The 17,036-nt window shown below is 35.3% G+C and overlaps 1 protein-coding gene across 1 annotated transcript; it reads left to right on the plus strand.

Annotated features, from left to right (window-relative positions):
- Positions 1-2,236: 2,236 nt before the first annotated feature.
- LOC142169952 (putative LRR receptor-like serine/threonine-protein kinase At3g47570) lies at positions 2,237-2,861 on the plus strand. Its single transcript, XM_075231898.1, has 2 exons — positions 2,237-2,445; positions 2,534-2,861. The coding sequence occupies exons 1-2, from the start codon at positions 2,237-2,239 to the stop codon at positions 2,859-2,861; spliced, it is 537 nt and encodes a 178-aa protein (XP_075087999.1).
- The last annotated feature ends 14,175 nt before the right edge of the window (positions 2,862-17,036 follow it).

A 17,036-nucleotide genomic window follows, 5' to 3' on the forward strand; every position in this document is an offset into this window, starting at 1 on the left:
ATATTTGGCACGTGAATTGTCCGTGCAGTTGAGATATGAAATGTGGGCACGAGGTGCTATGATGAAATGATAATGATATTTGGCACGTGAGTTGTCCGTGCAGTTGTGATATGAAATGAGGGCACGAGGTGCCGGAAAAATATGATGATTTAATTATGGGCACGAGGCGTCGTGAAAATATGAAAAATGGGCTAAGACCCGTGTTTATGAAAAATATGAAAATGGGCTGAGACCCATATTTTTATGATTATGAAATGAGGTGTCACATGGTGACTTTTTAATTGAAAGAATTATATTCAGGAAGAATTTTTACTTAGAAAGTATTATATGAAAGAATTATATTTGAAAGATATTTATTTGAGGAATTTATATTTGAAAAGATTTATTGAAAGAATTATATTTAAAAAATAATTATTTGAGAAAATTATATTTGAAAGAGAATTATTTGGAAGAATTATATGTGAAAGACATTTATTTGGAGTACTTGATTTAATTGGGTGTAATTGTAATTATTAATACTTGAGCGATATTAATGGTATTCTTGTTGTCTGCTGTGCATATCACTGGTTGTTTCATGTTGCTCTGTTGTTATTTGTTTCCTATTATTTTGTATATTATATTACACATGTTATTAGACTAGTGAGTGTCTTGACTGTACCTCGTCTCTACTCCATTGAGGTTAGTCTTGATACTTACTAGGCATCGTTGTGGTGTGCTCACTCTACACTTCTGCACATTTTTATGCAGAGCCAGGTATTGGAGATATCGGACTTGAGCAGAGTTAAAGCGTGATCGTAAAGATTCAAGGTAGAGCTGCTTGGCCGTCGCAGTCCCTTGGAGTCTTTTCATTTCATTGTACTGTTAATTTGTAATCAAACAGTATTGTATATTCGCTCCTCGTGATCATTCCATGTATTCAGTTAGAGTTCGTGACTCAGTAGTACCAGTCTTGGGAGGTTGTATATTCATATTTATTCCGCTGTTAGTTTTGGTTACTTATTTAATTCAAAAAAAAATGGCTTCAAAAGGTAATAGAAATCGGCTTACCTAGTCTTAGAGACTAGTTGCCATCATGACGCTTGTGGTGGGATTCTGGGTCGTGACAAAATCACCCAAAAATTGGCCTTAACCGAGCTCAAAACGACCAAAATGTAAAAATAATATCGGACTCTTCGATATATACACTGCCCCAGGCATTTTCGCACCTGTGCTTCCTGGGCTCGCACATGCGAGCTCGCATCTACGAGAAAAATCTCGCATCTGCGAAATGGGGCTGCCAGGCGAGGCCTCGCACCTGCGGAGGAAAAATGCGCACCTGCGCTGCCTTCGCTTCTGCGATCATTTGGTCCACCTCTACGGACGCGCGGGTGCGTGCAGGTTTCCACACCTGCGGACTTTTGCCCAGCCACGCCCGGGCGCATCTGCGATCGAAGGCTCGCTTCTGCGAGTTCGCACCTGCGAGAAAAATCCGCAGGTGCGATTACAGCAGAAGGAAAAATACAAATTTTGCTTAAGTTTAGTTCTTGATCCGATTTCAATCCGTATCACTCTCGGGGTACTCGGGACCCCGTACGAATATTCCAACATGTCCAATAACATAATACGGACTTACTCGGGGTCTCGTATCACGTCAAACAATGCTAAAATTACAATTCACACCCTCATTTAAACTTTGAGTTTTAAACTTTTCAATTTGCAAATCTCGTGCCAAAACATATTAAATGAATCCAGAATGACTTTAAATTTGGCACACAAGTCATAAATGATATAACAGAACTGTTCAAATTTCCAGAATCAGATTCCGGCTCCGATATCAAAAAGTCAACCCCGCGGCCAAACTTGGAAATCTTTAGCCTTTAAATTGCTAGTTCCGTTAAATGGTCATAACTTGAGCTAGGATCCTCCAAATTAAATTTCGGGCATACGCCCATGTCCCAAATCACGATACGGAGCTATCGGAATTGTCAAAATTTTGATCCGGGTCTGTTTGCTAAAAATATTGACCAAAGTCAACTCACTTGAGTATTAAAGCTCTATTTCACATTTTAATCCATTTTTTACATGAAAACTTTTCGAAAAAATTTTCGGACTGCGCACGTAAGTCGAGAAATAATAAATGGTGCTTTTCAAGGTCATAAAATATAGAATTACTTATTAAATTTAAAGATGACATTTTAGGTTATCACAGTTGTATTCGCACAACTACTTCTTAGACATCAAGCATAGACTAAGTATAATGAAATATGTGGCATGTGCATTGGACTATCTGCACCATGGTTGCTCATTGACCGTGATGCACTGTGATCTGAAGCCTAGTAACGTCTTGCTGAACGAGGACATGGTTGCCCACCTAAGTGACTTTGGCATTTCAAAACTGCTTTTTGAAGATGAGAGTGTTTCATACACTAAAACTTTAGCAACATTGGGTTATATTGCACCACGTAAGTAAGCTCTTAATTAGTTGCATTTGAGTATTTCTCTTTCCATCTTTTCTGCTGGTAAATGATGAATTTAAAATTTTGACTTAACGTAGAGTATGGGATGGAAGGATTGGTGTCAACATAATGCGATATGGGATCATGTTGATGGAAACATTTACAAGGACAAAGCCTAATGATGAAATGTTTGATGGAGATCTTAGCTTAAAACAATGGGTGAGCAACTCACTCCCACGTGCAATAATAGAAGTTGCCAACTTAATAATGCCACCTGATGGTCACTTAATGAAAAAGATAGATAGTGTGGTATCCATCATGAAAGTGGCAATAGATTGTTGTATTGAATCTCCTAAAGGAAGTATTGACCTGAAAGATGTTGTAGCGAGGTTAAACACGATCAAGATTCAACTTCTTGTATGTTGAGCAAGTTCTGATAAGAAACTTCTCTTCCAAATCATCTCGTGTGTAACAAATGTTTGCAATAATATTTAGCTTCAAGTAGGCTATAGTTTGGTTTCATCCATAACATCTATTTGTAGGCAATGAGGGCTTTTCCTTTTGTTAAAATCTATTTGCCCAGTTCTTTTAATTAATCTGCTATATTTAGGATCTTGATTGGAAGTGAGGCATACTAATTGTTGTTATTGTTATTGTAATTAGGATATTGATTAGCTTCGATTTTTGTGTCGAATCTCCATATGGAAGGATCAACATGAAAGATGTTGTAGGAGATTAAAGTAGATCAAGATTCAACTTATTGCATGTTGAGTAAGTGCTTAAAATTCTTTTGTTCCAAATAATCGTGTGTTGCAAATATTTGCAACAAAAAAAAGTATTTTGTTTCAAATATTTTATTCCCTATGTTTCAAAAAGATTGGCACTATTTCCTTATTAGTCTGTTCCAAAAAAATTGACACATTTCAATATTTTCTTAATATGAAGCATTTATAGCCACACAATTACTATGGCAGATTTCAGACCACAAGTTTCAAAAATTTTACAGTCATATAAATGTTATGGCTTATTTAAGACCATATATCTCAAAAGTCTTTCCTTCTTTATTATAACTAGTTTCTCTGCACGTGCGTTGCACGTGATCAAAGCTTTGTATTTATAATATTGATAATACTTTACAACACCGTATACTATATAACTCGGCATAGATATTATACATGGATAAATAAAATACATGTTTTTAAGAATAATCAATATGTATCGTCATATGGATGTTGTCTTCTAATACAACGAATATTCAACTTGATTGTTTCTTGTTTTATAATATGTCAGTAACTTAGTTTAAATGTGAATATGAGTAATGTCGGCTATAGGGCAAATATTTCACATTTTAAAGTTTCATCCTTGTTGTTAAGAAATTGTAGCCTCCTTTTCACCGCTGCATACATATCAAGAAGTTGTTGTCGAATACAAGCACTATTTTATTGAAGTTGTACAAAAATTCTATCGACATGTGTCTCCCTTAGGGTGGTTATTAGATTATTGTCATCTTCATGGTGTACCTGCAAAAAATTAAAAATTATTTGTGATGGAAAACTTACTTTCCAATATCGATGCAACATATATTTCCACCCTACGTAATGTCCTAGGGTTATTTTTATTTCAACATAAATTCAAAAATATTATTTTGATAAATAATATAGTATCTCTAGAATAGTGTGTGTGTATATATATATATATATATATATATATATATGTGTGTGTGTGTGTGTCGGGTTGAAAGATACAAACAATATTAGTATTATATGTATAAATGAGCTTACCTGAATGATCTGTTGGCTTTGTAACACTATTGACATCGTTATCAAAATAGATTTGATATTTTCGTATCAAATTTATTAGTGATGGCGGCAAAAGTATAATATTATGGATAGCTAGTGGTGAATAGATTTCAAAAAGGATATTTAGTTAGTTACTAAAAAGGCATAATTTATTAGAAAGGACACTTCAAATCAAATTAGCTTTCTTCTTTTAGATAAATATTATTCTTGAATAAACATAAATTAGTGTATGGGTTAAAGGGTCCCAAGACCTGCTGAATGATCATTTCTTATGCTAGAAAATAATTTACATTAATCAGCAAGATTATTTTGACTGACTAATAACATAAATAAAAGATAATAGGTGAGGTACTAATAAATGATTCAAACTGGGAACTTCATGTAGTCAATCGTTTTAGAGTCAAAAACAGTTTGTGAAGAGGCACAAACAAAAATACAACAATATCAAAGATTACCTCCTTCCTTCACAACTTCTATATTATCCATAAAACAACTTAATTCACAATGTTTTACCCATATAGTAAAGAAAACAAAGCAAACAAAATAAAAAATAACTTAGTGTACCTACAAATTAAATAATCATAGCCATTTAAACAAAACCCATTCTCAGATACATAACAAAGTATTCAGAAAAAGAAAAAGTATCATCTTCTCAAATACCAGATTAAATAAGAAATTATATATAATTAATGGCTAATATTAAGATACATAACAATAAATAAATAACAAAATAATAAACATATAGAAAATGAGAGGGATTACTTAAGTAAACAACGAAGAAATTAAAAAGATTAGTGAAACAACACACTGACTACCACCTAAAGCAGGATAAGATTTAAAATATATTTTTTGGATTTATTTTGTGATTCAAATATTTAGCGAATTCTAAAAAACATTATATGACAAGCAAGTAATCTTGTTTTTGAGACTTGAAACGGTCACACTGTAGTGATTCAAGTAGTGTTTTTAATAAGTTTGACATCTCTAACATCAAAAAAACTTTCAACATCCAAGTTAATATGATGCGTTACAGTTACACCATGAGTATTAACATATATAGTAGGCCAAACATATTCAAACTAAATTCGTAAAGTCGGAATTTAGATTGTGTAAGGATGTCAATTATAATGTTTGAAATTGAAAGAAATCTTCCATTATATAATCTCAAATTCCACTTATCTCAATAAATAGACCATGTTTTACTCCTTTATCTCAGATCTATTTCATTCAAATTTTTAATTCATTAACTTGTTTAATTTATCATTATAAACCAACTTGCTCTTTACTCAATGATAGAAAAAGCAACAAAGAAGATTTAAGTAGAAATGAACTTCCAATATTTAGCCGGAGAATATCACTTTAGATAAGAAGGTAGATGGACAGAATAGTACCAGGGCCGAAAATCTAACTATTTAAAGTACATGAGAAAAAAGTGTGAAAATAATGACTGAGTAGAAAAATCAGTATAGTGAAGGAGCGGTAAGAGGCCGAACCTGAAGGCTGAAGTATTCACATAAAAGATCTGAGGCGGATGCAGCGTGGTGGTTATAGGTTCAATTGAACTCATAACATTCGACGCTGAATATAAATTTATATATAAAAATTTATTAAAATTGTAAAAATAATAGATTATTTGAACTCATAACTTTAAAAATATAATGGGTTCAATATTTAACATCTTTAAAGTTGAACCCATAGAGTTTAAATCCTTCATCCGTCTCTGTAGAGGATCCAAGCGTGATTAGAAAGATCCATGGGGGATTTGATTTTTAAAGAGGATAAATCTAAACAGTGGCAACACTTCGCCCGATCAATGTTAAAACAACGTTTTCTTGAAAATATGCCTAGTGTCTCTTTGTAGGCTATTCTTAAAAAAACAAAGATTAAAACTAAATTACATAGGATATTTGTTAATTTATTAGGTTAATAAGTAGGGGTATTAAATTAAAAGTGTCTGAAGAGGAATGTCTTCGTATTAAGTGTCCGACGGCGAGCGTCTCTTTGTATTTTTAGGTCTTTTTTATATAAATCAATTAGGGTATTTATTAGGTTAACTAAATGGGCAATTTACTAATTTAACTTTTTAATTTTGGGGTTTCCACTTTTAATATAGTATTAGTATTAGAGTACGTGTGTTACGCATGAATCTCCTGTTTTGAAATTCATTCTAAAAAGACAAAAATATGATCGACTAACTTTCATAAGACATCTTTTTTTCTCATGATAAAAATGCAGATTGTTTGATTGTTTAAAAAATACTACATAGAAATTGTTTCCAACATATTTGAAAAGAATAAATTATTATTGCAAAAGTAAATTATTATGGCAAAAGTAGATTAATTCAACCGCTATAGTATGATTAATCTACAATTCTTTCTTTGTCAGAACACATAATCATACATTTCAAATTCTTCATTCGGATGCATCCGGATGTTGTTTTCCATGGAAAACAAGAGTATATGATTGTAGCAGTATTACTTGCAATTGTTTGATTATGAAAGGGCTACGCTCATACTATCTTGGAAGGACTTAGAATATGAAATTCATGTTAAGATCCAAATTAGAATTTATTCTTTTCATCAATTCCCACATATATAGCGTTTTGTTTTTCTTTGTGTACTTATAATCAGTTCTCATTTAAATAAAGACTTTTTAAAAGTAAATCCAATTTGATTAAAAAATATTTTAATTGTTATATTTTCTAGAACTATTTTTATGATAAAATCTACAAAAAAAAATTGCTTTTTAATTTTTTAATTTGTTATGATTTCTTATTTTGTTGTATTTATTCTTTGCTCTCATAAACAAATGTAAATGATTTTCGGCGAATTGTAACCTCAATTATTTTTTTACTATTTTGTTTTCACGTATAAAATGGTAAATGCTTTAATATTACTTAGTGAGATAGTTTGTACTCTTAAAATTGTATATTTGAAAAGACTGTGAACTAACCTCAAAAATATTCTAATAAAATAAAAGGCAAACGGTCTACAAAAGTTATTAGAAGAAAAAGAAAGAAAAAATACTCTTAAATCGAAAGTTGTCGAAACTATCCTAGTTTGTAATTCAACGTGCTTATCTAATATTCCTAAATTTAAATGAATTTGAAAGTGTATGAATTCTAGAATTAAAAATTAAAGTCCTAAGTATTAGGACAATAATTAAATAATTATTTTTAAATATTAGAAAAAATTAAATGACTATTCCTAAATATTCGAAAAGAATTATTAAATGACTATTTTATTCGGTGTAAACTCTATGTTTAAAGGGTAAAAAAGACGAATAACATTTAGCTAAGGGCCTTTGTGCTTTTAATATTGTATAGATAGATTTGTGTCAAGTCAAACAAAGAAAATCTTTTTGAAACGGATAGAGTATAATTTAATATCTTTCATAACATAAAGAATTGAGGGTATACTTCTCCCCTCTTAACTTGATGTCTAAGTTGAGCAACACTACGGAAATACGTAAAATTCTGTAACGATCCGACTTATCGTTTTGAACATTTACGTTCCTTCAAACTATTTGAAGTCTTGAATAGCTTCATATGATGTATTATGGCGTGTGTGAATCGTCGGTTTTAATTTTCAGGTGTTTCGGAATTAGTTCGCAAGAATGAATTTCATATTGGAAGCTTAAATGAAAAGGGTTGACCGGAGTTTGACTTTTGTGCAAATGACTCAGGAATGAAGTTTTGATGATTCCAATAGCTATGTATGGTGGTTTCAGACTTAGGAGTGCATTTGGATATTTATTTTGAAGTCTTTAGTTGAATTTGGCTTGAAATGGCGAAAGCAAGAAATTGAGGGTTTGGAAATTTGACCGGGAATTGACTTTATTGATATCAGGGTCGGAATCTGATTCCAGAAATTGAAACAACTCCATTATGTCATGTATGACTTGTGTGCAAAATTTAAAGTCATTTGGGATTGATTTGATATGTTTCGGCACTAAATTTGGAAGTTGAAAATTTAAAGTTCATTAAGTTTGAATTGTGGTATAATTCATCATTTCAATATTGTTATGTGTGATTTGAGGTCTCGAGTAGGTCTGTGTTAGGTTATGGAACTTGTTGGTATATTTGGACGGGGTCCCGAGTGGCTCGGATGAGTTTCGGACGAGGTTCGGATCATTTTTGGAAATTTTGTTAAGGCTGGTTTTGGAAGCCACTAATGCAAACGCACATGCGATGCATTTGGTCGCAGCTGCGCGATCACATAAGCGAGGCAGTGGTCGCAGATAGGGCTGCTTATCGGGCGGATTGGGCGGTTATTTACTCTTAACGGTTTGGCTTATCGGTTATCGGCTTTTAAATGTATAAATCCGCTAGCCACCCGATAAGATATCGGGCGGATTGGTATCGGTTTAGCTCTTATCGAACGGTTATCGGGCGGTTTATCGGATTGTTTGTTGATCGCTGTGACTCAAAATAAAATTCCTATGCTGAGGAGACTACATTCCAGTCTATAGAATATGGCACCTAAGAAGAGAGCTAAATACAAGAAATATAGAGCTACATTCCAGTGTATTTCCCAGTAAAATCATCTCTGGGGATGAGCCTATTAATAACTTATAACTATCAGAAGAAATAAAAGAGAATACTGGGTATAACACATGGCATCAAAATTATCTAATAGTAACTAACTGGAATAGTAAATTATAACTAAATGTCTAATAGTAAATTAGTAATAGATAGAGTACTGGAAGTGGAAGAAGGGTTTTTGATTATTTAATATATATATATATATATATTCTTAACGGGTATATATATATATATATTCTTAATGGGTTAACGGATTATCCGTTAAGAAAATTGAATAATCCGCCCCCAAACCGATAAGCCGTTAATAAAAAAGTTTCAATCTGTTCCCCGTCCGTTAAACCGTTAAACCGATACCGATAAGCCATTAAGCTTCGGTTTCGGTTCGATTTTCGGTTTCGGTTCGATTTTGAACACCCCTAGTCGCAGAAGCGGTTGGGGAGGAACAAGACGGAGGTCGCAGGTGCAATGCTATTTTCCGCACCTGCGTGATCGCAAATGCGAATACTTAGGCGCAGAAGCGAGATGGCTGGAAGCTAAGGATTTTCGCATCTACGATATCTTTCCCACAGATGCAGCCTCGCAAATGCGATGGTGTCCTCGCAGATGCACAAACTGGGTAGGCAAGTGAAGTCCACAAATGCGACATTTTGCTCGCACAAGCAAAGGCGCAGGAGCGCTAATGTTGTCCGCACATGCGGAAAAACCTGGACATAACCTATAATTCGAGGTCTTTGGTTTCTTTCTTCATTTTAGGATTTTGGAGCTCGGTTGGGCGATTTTGGAGAGAAAATTTTTCACACGACTCGGGGTACGTATTCGTGACTCGATTGTGAATATATTTCATGAATTAATCTTCATTTTTGGTGAATGATTATTGATTTTTCAAGAGAAATCGGAGGAATTTTCTATAATTCCACAAAATGAATTTTCGAGTTTTGAAGATCGATTCAGAGTCGGATTTGAGTAAAATTAGTATGGTTGGGCTCGTAGTTGAATGGGTTATCGGATTTTGAGAGTTTCTTCAGATTCCGAGATGTGGGCCCTACTGTCAGCTTTTCGAGCAGAGTTGAGATATTTTATAAATTGTTAAATTGTAAGCATTGGAGTATATTTTAATTAATTTGCACGTTATTTGACTAGTTCTGAATCATTTGTCTTGGAATTGAGGAGATAGGAAGGCATTTGGGGGTTGATACGAGCGGAATAGAATTTTCGGAGTATTGTTTAACTTGCTCTGCATTGGATTCGACTTGTTCGAGGTAAGTAACATTTCTAAATTTGGAGTTGAGGGTATGAACCCTGAATATACGTGGTATGTGATTTGTTTGGAGGTGATGCACATACTAGGTGACGGGCGTATGGGTGTGCACCGCAGAAATTATGACATAATTGATTACGTGGAATTTTGTAATCAAATAATCTTGGTATTATCCATGCACTTTCATGTGTTAAAGAAATTGAAGTGAGAATTATGTTAAAAATTATGCTGAGGCTATATGCCGGTATTATTGAGACCCACAGAGGTCGTATTGTTGTTGAATTATTTGTTTAAATTATAATTTCATACTTAGTCATATTCATCCGGTTGTGAGGATATTTATAGGATCGGGTTGCACGCCGCAGCATGCTATATATATATATATATATGGATCGGGTTGCACGCCGCAACATGGCTTATAGGCTTTATTATTTATGGATCGGGTTGCACGCTACAGCAGGCCTTATAGACTTTATTATTTACGGATCGGGTTGCACGCCGCAGCAGGCCTTATAGGTTTTATCATTTATGGATCGGATTGCATGCCGCAGCAGGCCTTATAGGCTTTATTATTTATGGATCGGGTTACACGCCGCAACAGGCATTATAGACTTTATTATTATGGGATCGGGTTGCACGTCGCAGCAGACCAAGTTGGCTTACTATAGCGCTTGGGCTAAAGTAGCCCCTCCGGAGTCTGAGCCCCCCACAGTGAGCGCAGATGATATTATATTTGGGATGGATTTTCCAGAGCATGGAGTTGCCTTATTTATTTATATTTGGGATTGACTTCCCAGGGCATTGAGTTGCCTTATTTATTTATATTTGGGGATGGACTTCCCTGAGCATGGAGTTGCCTTATTTATTTATAATTGTGATGAATTTCCTTGGGTTGGATTGACCCTATACAGTACTGAGTGACTGACTGTCAGTTGTATTTTCTATTGAGGGATGGATCCTCTCTGGGCTGGATCCGCCCCGCATAGTACTGAGTGATTGAGTATTCTGAGAGTGTGAATCCATGAGTTCTATTGTGCCGAATTGCATTAGATATGCATACTTGATATGTAGGCATAAAGAAGTACTTTTTCCCATGCCATATGATAATGAAATTACTTATCTATCATTAAAGTTTTTGAGAAAAATCACAAATTTCAGACTTACTCATATTTTCGGTGATTTTCGGCAAAGGATTTGAGTTTTACTGTTATACTTGAAAAGAATATGTTGATTTTCCGGAATTGTATACGAGCTGAGCATTTTATTATTGAGTTATTACTTGTGCTGCTTTAAATTGTATTGTTATGAGATGTTATTGATTATTGGTGTGGACTCTGACCTTGGTACAAGCTCGTCACTACTTTCAACCTAAGGTTAGGTTTGTTACTTATTGAGTACATGGGATCGGTTGTACTCATACTACACTTCTGTACCTTGCGTGTAGATTTTGGATGTTGATACTGTTGTACATGGCGGGAGCTAGTATTGAAGATGTACCTGCGATCCAATCACAACTACCTCTTGTTTTAGGTATCTTTAGAATTTTTAAATTTGTTCATGTATATTTCAAACAGATGACGTATTTTTATTTCACACCAGCTTTGTAAATTCTAATCTTAGAAGCTCATGATTTGTACTACCAGTCCTTGGGGAGTGTATTAGAGTCAGTTAAATATTAATTGCCTCCTATGGATTGTTATTATTTGGCTTACCTAGCGGGTGAGGTTAGGTGCCATCACGACTAGTTGGATTTTGGGTCGTGACAAATTTCGACTGTCATTTTAAGTTGAGCAACACAGTTGGAATTACACGAAATTCTTACGGCCATATCCGTCGGAAAGTCGTTGGAAGAGTGTCACGACCCAAAATTCAACTAGTCGTGATGGCATCTAACTCAACCCGCTAGGTAAGACAATTATCACTATCCAATTCCAATAACGATTTTTAAAGCAATTTAAGCAAAGAGAAATCTTAATCTTATACATTCCCCAAGAACTGGTAGTATAAATCATGAGCTTCTAAGAATAAAGTATACAAAACTGGTATGAAGTAAATACATCATCTGTTTGAAAACTACATAAACAGAGTTTATGAATCTAAGGCCACCATGAACAAGAGGCAGCTACGACCGGGACGCAAGTACATCTTAGGATCCAGCTCCTAACGAATACAGTATCATCAGCAGCCAACACCTGCACGCAAGGTGCAGAAGTGTAGTATGAGTACAACCGACCCCATGTAATCAATAAGTAACAAACCTAACCTTAGGTTGAAAGTAGTGACGAGCTTGTACCAAGGTCGGGTCCAAAACCAATAGTCAACAACAATTCATAACAACGTAAAGCAAATAATATAAGAAGTAACTCAGAGATAAATTGCTCAGCAAGATCATGATTTCAGAAAAATAGTTTTGCGTTTCAAGTACATCAGTGAAAATCCAAAATCGTTTACCGAAGTTGCCAAAAATATGAATAAGTTTGAAAACAGTAATTTTCCGAAAATCCTTTCAATAATAAATAGGATGTTTCATTTTCTTTCTAGATAACCAGTATAAAACAAATGCATCACTATGTCCATCTGTCAATATGTGTGAGAAATCATGAATGATGTGATATCGAACAGCATAAAAAAAATACATCTCTATGCTTGTATGTCATATGTGCATGTCAATGCAATGTATCTCAGAGATCAACTCGTGTACTCACACTCTCATAGTACTTGATCTCACCTTCTCACACATTCCACTCATCATGCTCAATCGCTCGGTACTATATATGGCCAATCCAGCCCAGGGAAGATCCATCCCAAAATATACATATCAACTGATCATCAGTCACTCAGTACCGAGTAAGGCCAATCCAGCATGTGGAGAAGATCCATCTCCAGGTATATAATACTTCGGACAAGATCCATGTCCAAGGAAGATCCATCCCTCAATAATATCAACCGCGCTCACTGGGGGTGTGTGCAGACTCCAGAGGGGCTCCTTCAGCCCAAGCGCTATAAATCGCACGGACAACTCACGTGCCGTAGTATCAATATCAGAATCAATCAGGCTCTCAACCCCACTCAGTCATCAATCTCCCCAGTCATCAATCTCTCCAGTCTCTCTCATGGGCTCACAATGTCATGAAAATAGCCTGAAAAAGATGATATGATATATCAATAAATAATAACAGAGACTGAGATATGATATGCAATGCGATGAATATGACTGAGTATGAATTTTTAATTTAAACAAATAATTCACAATAATATGACATCTATGGGTCCCAATAATACTGGCACATAACCTCAACATGATTTTTAATATGATTCTCAACTAAATTTCTTTAACACATAAAACTGCATAGGAAATGCCAAGATTATTTGACTACAAAATTCTACGGAAACAATTACGTCGCATTTTCAATGGTGCACGCCCACACACCCGTCACCTAGCATGTACGTCACCTCCAAATAATTCATATAATACGTATATTCAGGGTGCATACCCTCAGCTCCAAGATTAGAAGAGTTACTTACCTCGAACAAGACGAATCCAATGCCGAGCAAGCTAAACAATGCTCCAGAAATCTCATTCTGCGCGTATCAATTACTGAACGACTCGAATCTAGCCACAATAAATTTGATTCAGTCCACACAATTTATAGGAATTAATTCCAGATAAAAATACTAATATTTTCCCACAAAATCGAAAATTACACTCCAAAAATCGCATGTGGACGATCGGAATCCGACGAAACTCACAAAATCCGACAAACCCATCCAATTACAAGTTCAAGCATACTACTTTCACTAAATTCCGACTCCAAATCTATGTTCAAAACTCAAAAATTTATTTTTATGAAATATAAGAATTTCCTTCGATTTCTCTTGAAGATTCGATAATCTTACACCAAAAATGAAGATAAATTCATGAAATATAACCACAAGGGAATCAAGAACACTTACCCCAAGTTGTGTGGAAAAATTCCTCCCCAAAATGGCCCAAACCGAGCTTCAAAATCTGAAAATGGTGAAAATCACGAACCCTTGAATTTAAAGGAGTCTGCCCAGCACTTTCGCATATGCGGTCAAGAGGCCGCACCTGTGACCCCCGCTTCTGCGGAAAAGTGAGCGCATTTGCGAGCTAGGCCGCTTCTGCGGAAAGCCAAGCACAGATGATACTCCGCATCTGCGGCGTAGAAAGGGGTTTTTCCGCAGTGAAGCAAATGATCTAGCCAATCATTCTTCTACCGATTATCCAAGTTCGGTATTCTGTAAGAGAAAAATTGTGCATCTGCGAGCACTGCCCAGCCAGCACTCCCTCGCTTCTGCGACCTCATCGTCGCTTCTCAGGTGCGAAAATACTAGAACTAGCCGCCTTCAACAATGCAATATGCAACGCCCGAACCTCGTCCGAAACTCACCCGAGGCCCCCGGGGACCTCAACCAAATATACCAATAAGTCCCATAACATAATACGGACCTACTCGAGGCCTCAAATCACACCTAACAATATCGAAACGACGAATCACACCTAAATTCAAAATCAATGAACTTTGAAACTTTAACTTCCACAACCATTGTCGAGACCTATCAAATTACGTCAGATTGACATCAAATTTTGCACACAAGTCACATTTCATATTGCTGACCTATTCCAATTTTCAGAATCAGATTCCAACCCCGATATCAAAAAGTCAACTCCCCACCCCCACCCCCACGGTCAAACTTCCCAAAAATTTAACTTTCGTCATTTCAAGCCTAATTCCACTACGGACCTCCAAATAATTTTTCGGACACGCTCATAAGTCCAAAATCACCATACGGAGCTATTGGAATCATCAGAATTCAAATCTGAGGTCGTTAACACATAAATCAATATTCGGTCGACTTTTCCAACTTAAGCTTTCCATTATGAGACTAAGTGTCTCAATTCGTTCCGAAATCCTTTCGGACCCAAACTAACTAATCTGATAGGTCATAATACAGCTATAAAGCATAAATAGAATAGTAAATAGGAGAACGGAATTGTAATATTCAAAACGACCGGCCGGATCGTTACAAAGAGTATATGAATTATTGGGGAAAAGGCCATCAGAAATACGCGCCTCGCAAAACTTTTTAGACGGCAAACCATCAAATTTTACGACAGATGTTTCTAACAGCTAGGTAGTCACCCCCAACTATGTCCTACTATCAGTGCAAACTAACATCTCTTCACTAGTAATTCAGATTTTCAGCGAAGGAAAATCCACACAATGAGAGAATCCACATAAGAAAGTACACCAAACCAGCCCCATCTTAGAGTACTGAACCTTCTTATGAAAGTTTACAAAAAAGATCACGCACAAAATCACCTACTGGAAGTTCATTTTTTCAGATTTCAAAGCACGAAAAAAAGTTCATTTGTTAAGATTATTTTAAGGCTCAGTACAACTGTTTTCAATTACGCTCAAACTGTATCATGATTGTAACAATGTAAACAAATAGCTCTCAACCATATTGATTCAGAATTCCACTAAAAAATTATTCACATTGTCCCGCATTCTTTTTCCGAAAATAAGGAGTTTTTAAAATTAAAATGACATTATTTGAAAAGGGATTGATTTATTTAATTTTGTAGAGTTGTCACTCAAAATTATTTAATTAACGGTGTTCCGAGTAACCAAATTTGGAATCCCAATTCAAGGAAGCTTAACTCTATTTATGGCCTGCGAAACACAGAAGACCGGGTAAGAAATTCTGTTAACTCGGGAGAAGGTGTGAGGCACTTCCGAATTCTGTGATTTTAGCACGGTCGCTTAACAAATTACACTCGGCTTAATTATCCTATTATTACATGTTTTAAACCTACTGTGTACTTTACCTTTCACTGCTTTTATTTGTGCATTTTAATTATTTTATGAAATTTATTAAACAAGTTGTGATGCAGTATACTTGTTGTTTTGCACACGCCGCAAATCATGTCGCGTGAAACGCACCCGCAATTTACGGCCTGTTTAATTTATTATTATTTGAATGGGGTCAAGTCACGCGAACGTGCACTTGAAATTGGGGTTACGTATCATGACTATGCCACGGGAACCGTACCTATAGTCACGATGATTTGTTATTCGATGCACGCCTAAAGCAACTAGCGATGTTCATGAATTAGTTTCCCTAAAAATTAGTTTGAGATTATTGTGAGGCGAAGAGTTTATGGAAATTAGTTGTGAAAGTAAAGAAATTAGCTATGCAAATGTGGGTTAGCCTTACTAAACACAATTTTAAGAGTGAGATTTGCAATCATTGGAGGCATTATGTAATCAATCAATTACAATTGGTTAAAAATATAATGACAGACTACAATTCAATCTATTACGTCTAATTGCATCAATACGAATCTACAAAGCATATCACTGTTTTGCAAATCTAGCTTCCAAAATTACATGCTAGAACTGACGTATTTATGCCTCGTACAATCAAAACTTGCGGGGTTGGGTGTTCACCAACATATTTGACAACATTTGGAAATTACTTTACTTCAAAAAGCACGTTAATATTCGGTGGTGAAAGGAATTTGGGGTTGAAGTGTAACGACCCGACTTATCGTTTTGATCATTTGTACCCCTTTCAACTATTTGATGTCTTGAATAGTTTCATATGATGTATTATGACGTGTATGAATCGTCGGTTTATTTTCAGGTATTTCGGAACATGTTCGGAAAAATAAATTCTGTGTTGGAAGTCTTAAGTTGAAAGAGTTGGCCAAATTTGACCTTTTAGTATTCGACCTAGGATCGGAGTTTTGGATGATTCCGTTAGGTACGGATGGTGATTTTGGACTTGAGCGTATGCCCGAAATTTAACTTGGATATTTCTAGAATGTTTCGACGTCGTTTTTTCATGCATAAATGGAACCACATTAAGCAAATGAGCTCCAAATTCAGTTTTGATTGAAGCATTAGATCCGTATTGAAATTACGGAGACATAGCAAAACGAATCGTCGAATTTGGACATCGTATGAGAGAGT

Source organism: Nicotiana tabacum, chromosome 15 (genome assembly GCF_000715075.1).
Source record: "Nicotiana tabacum cultivar K326 chromosome 15, ASM71507v2, whole genome shotgun sequence".
Taxonomy (NCBI): domain Eukaryota; kingdom Viridiplantae; phylum Streptophyta; class Magnoliopsida; order Solanales; family Solanaceae; genus Nicotiana; species Nicotiana tabacum.

Coding starts and splice junctions, on each gene's coding strand:
- LOC142169952 (XM_075231898.1), top strand. CDS start 2,237: ATGAAATATGTGGCATGTGCATTGGACTATCTGCACCATGGTTGCTCA. Junction 2,446..2,533: donor GGTTATATTGCACCACGTAA/GTAAGCTCTTAA, acceptor GACTTAACGTAG/AGTATGGGATGGAAGGATTG.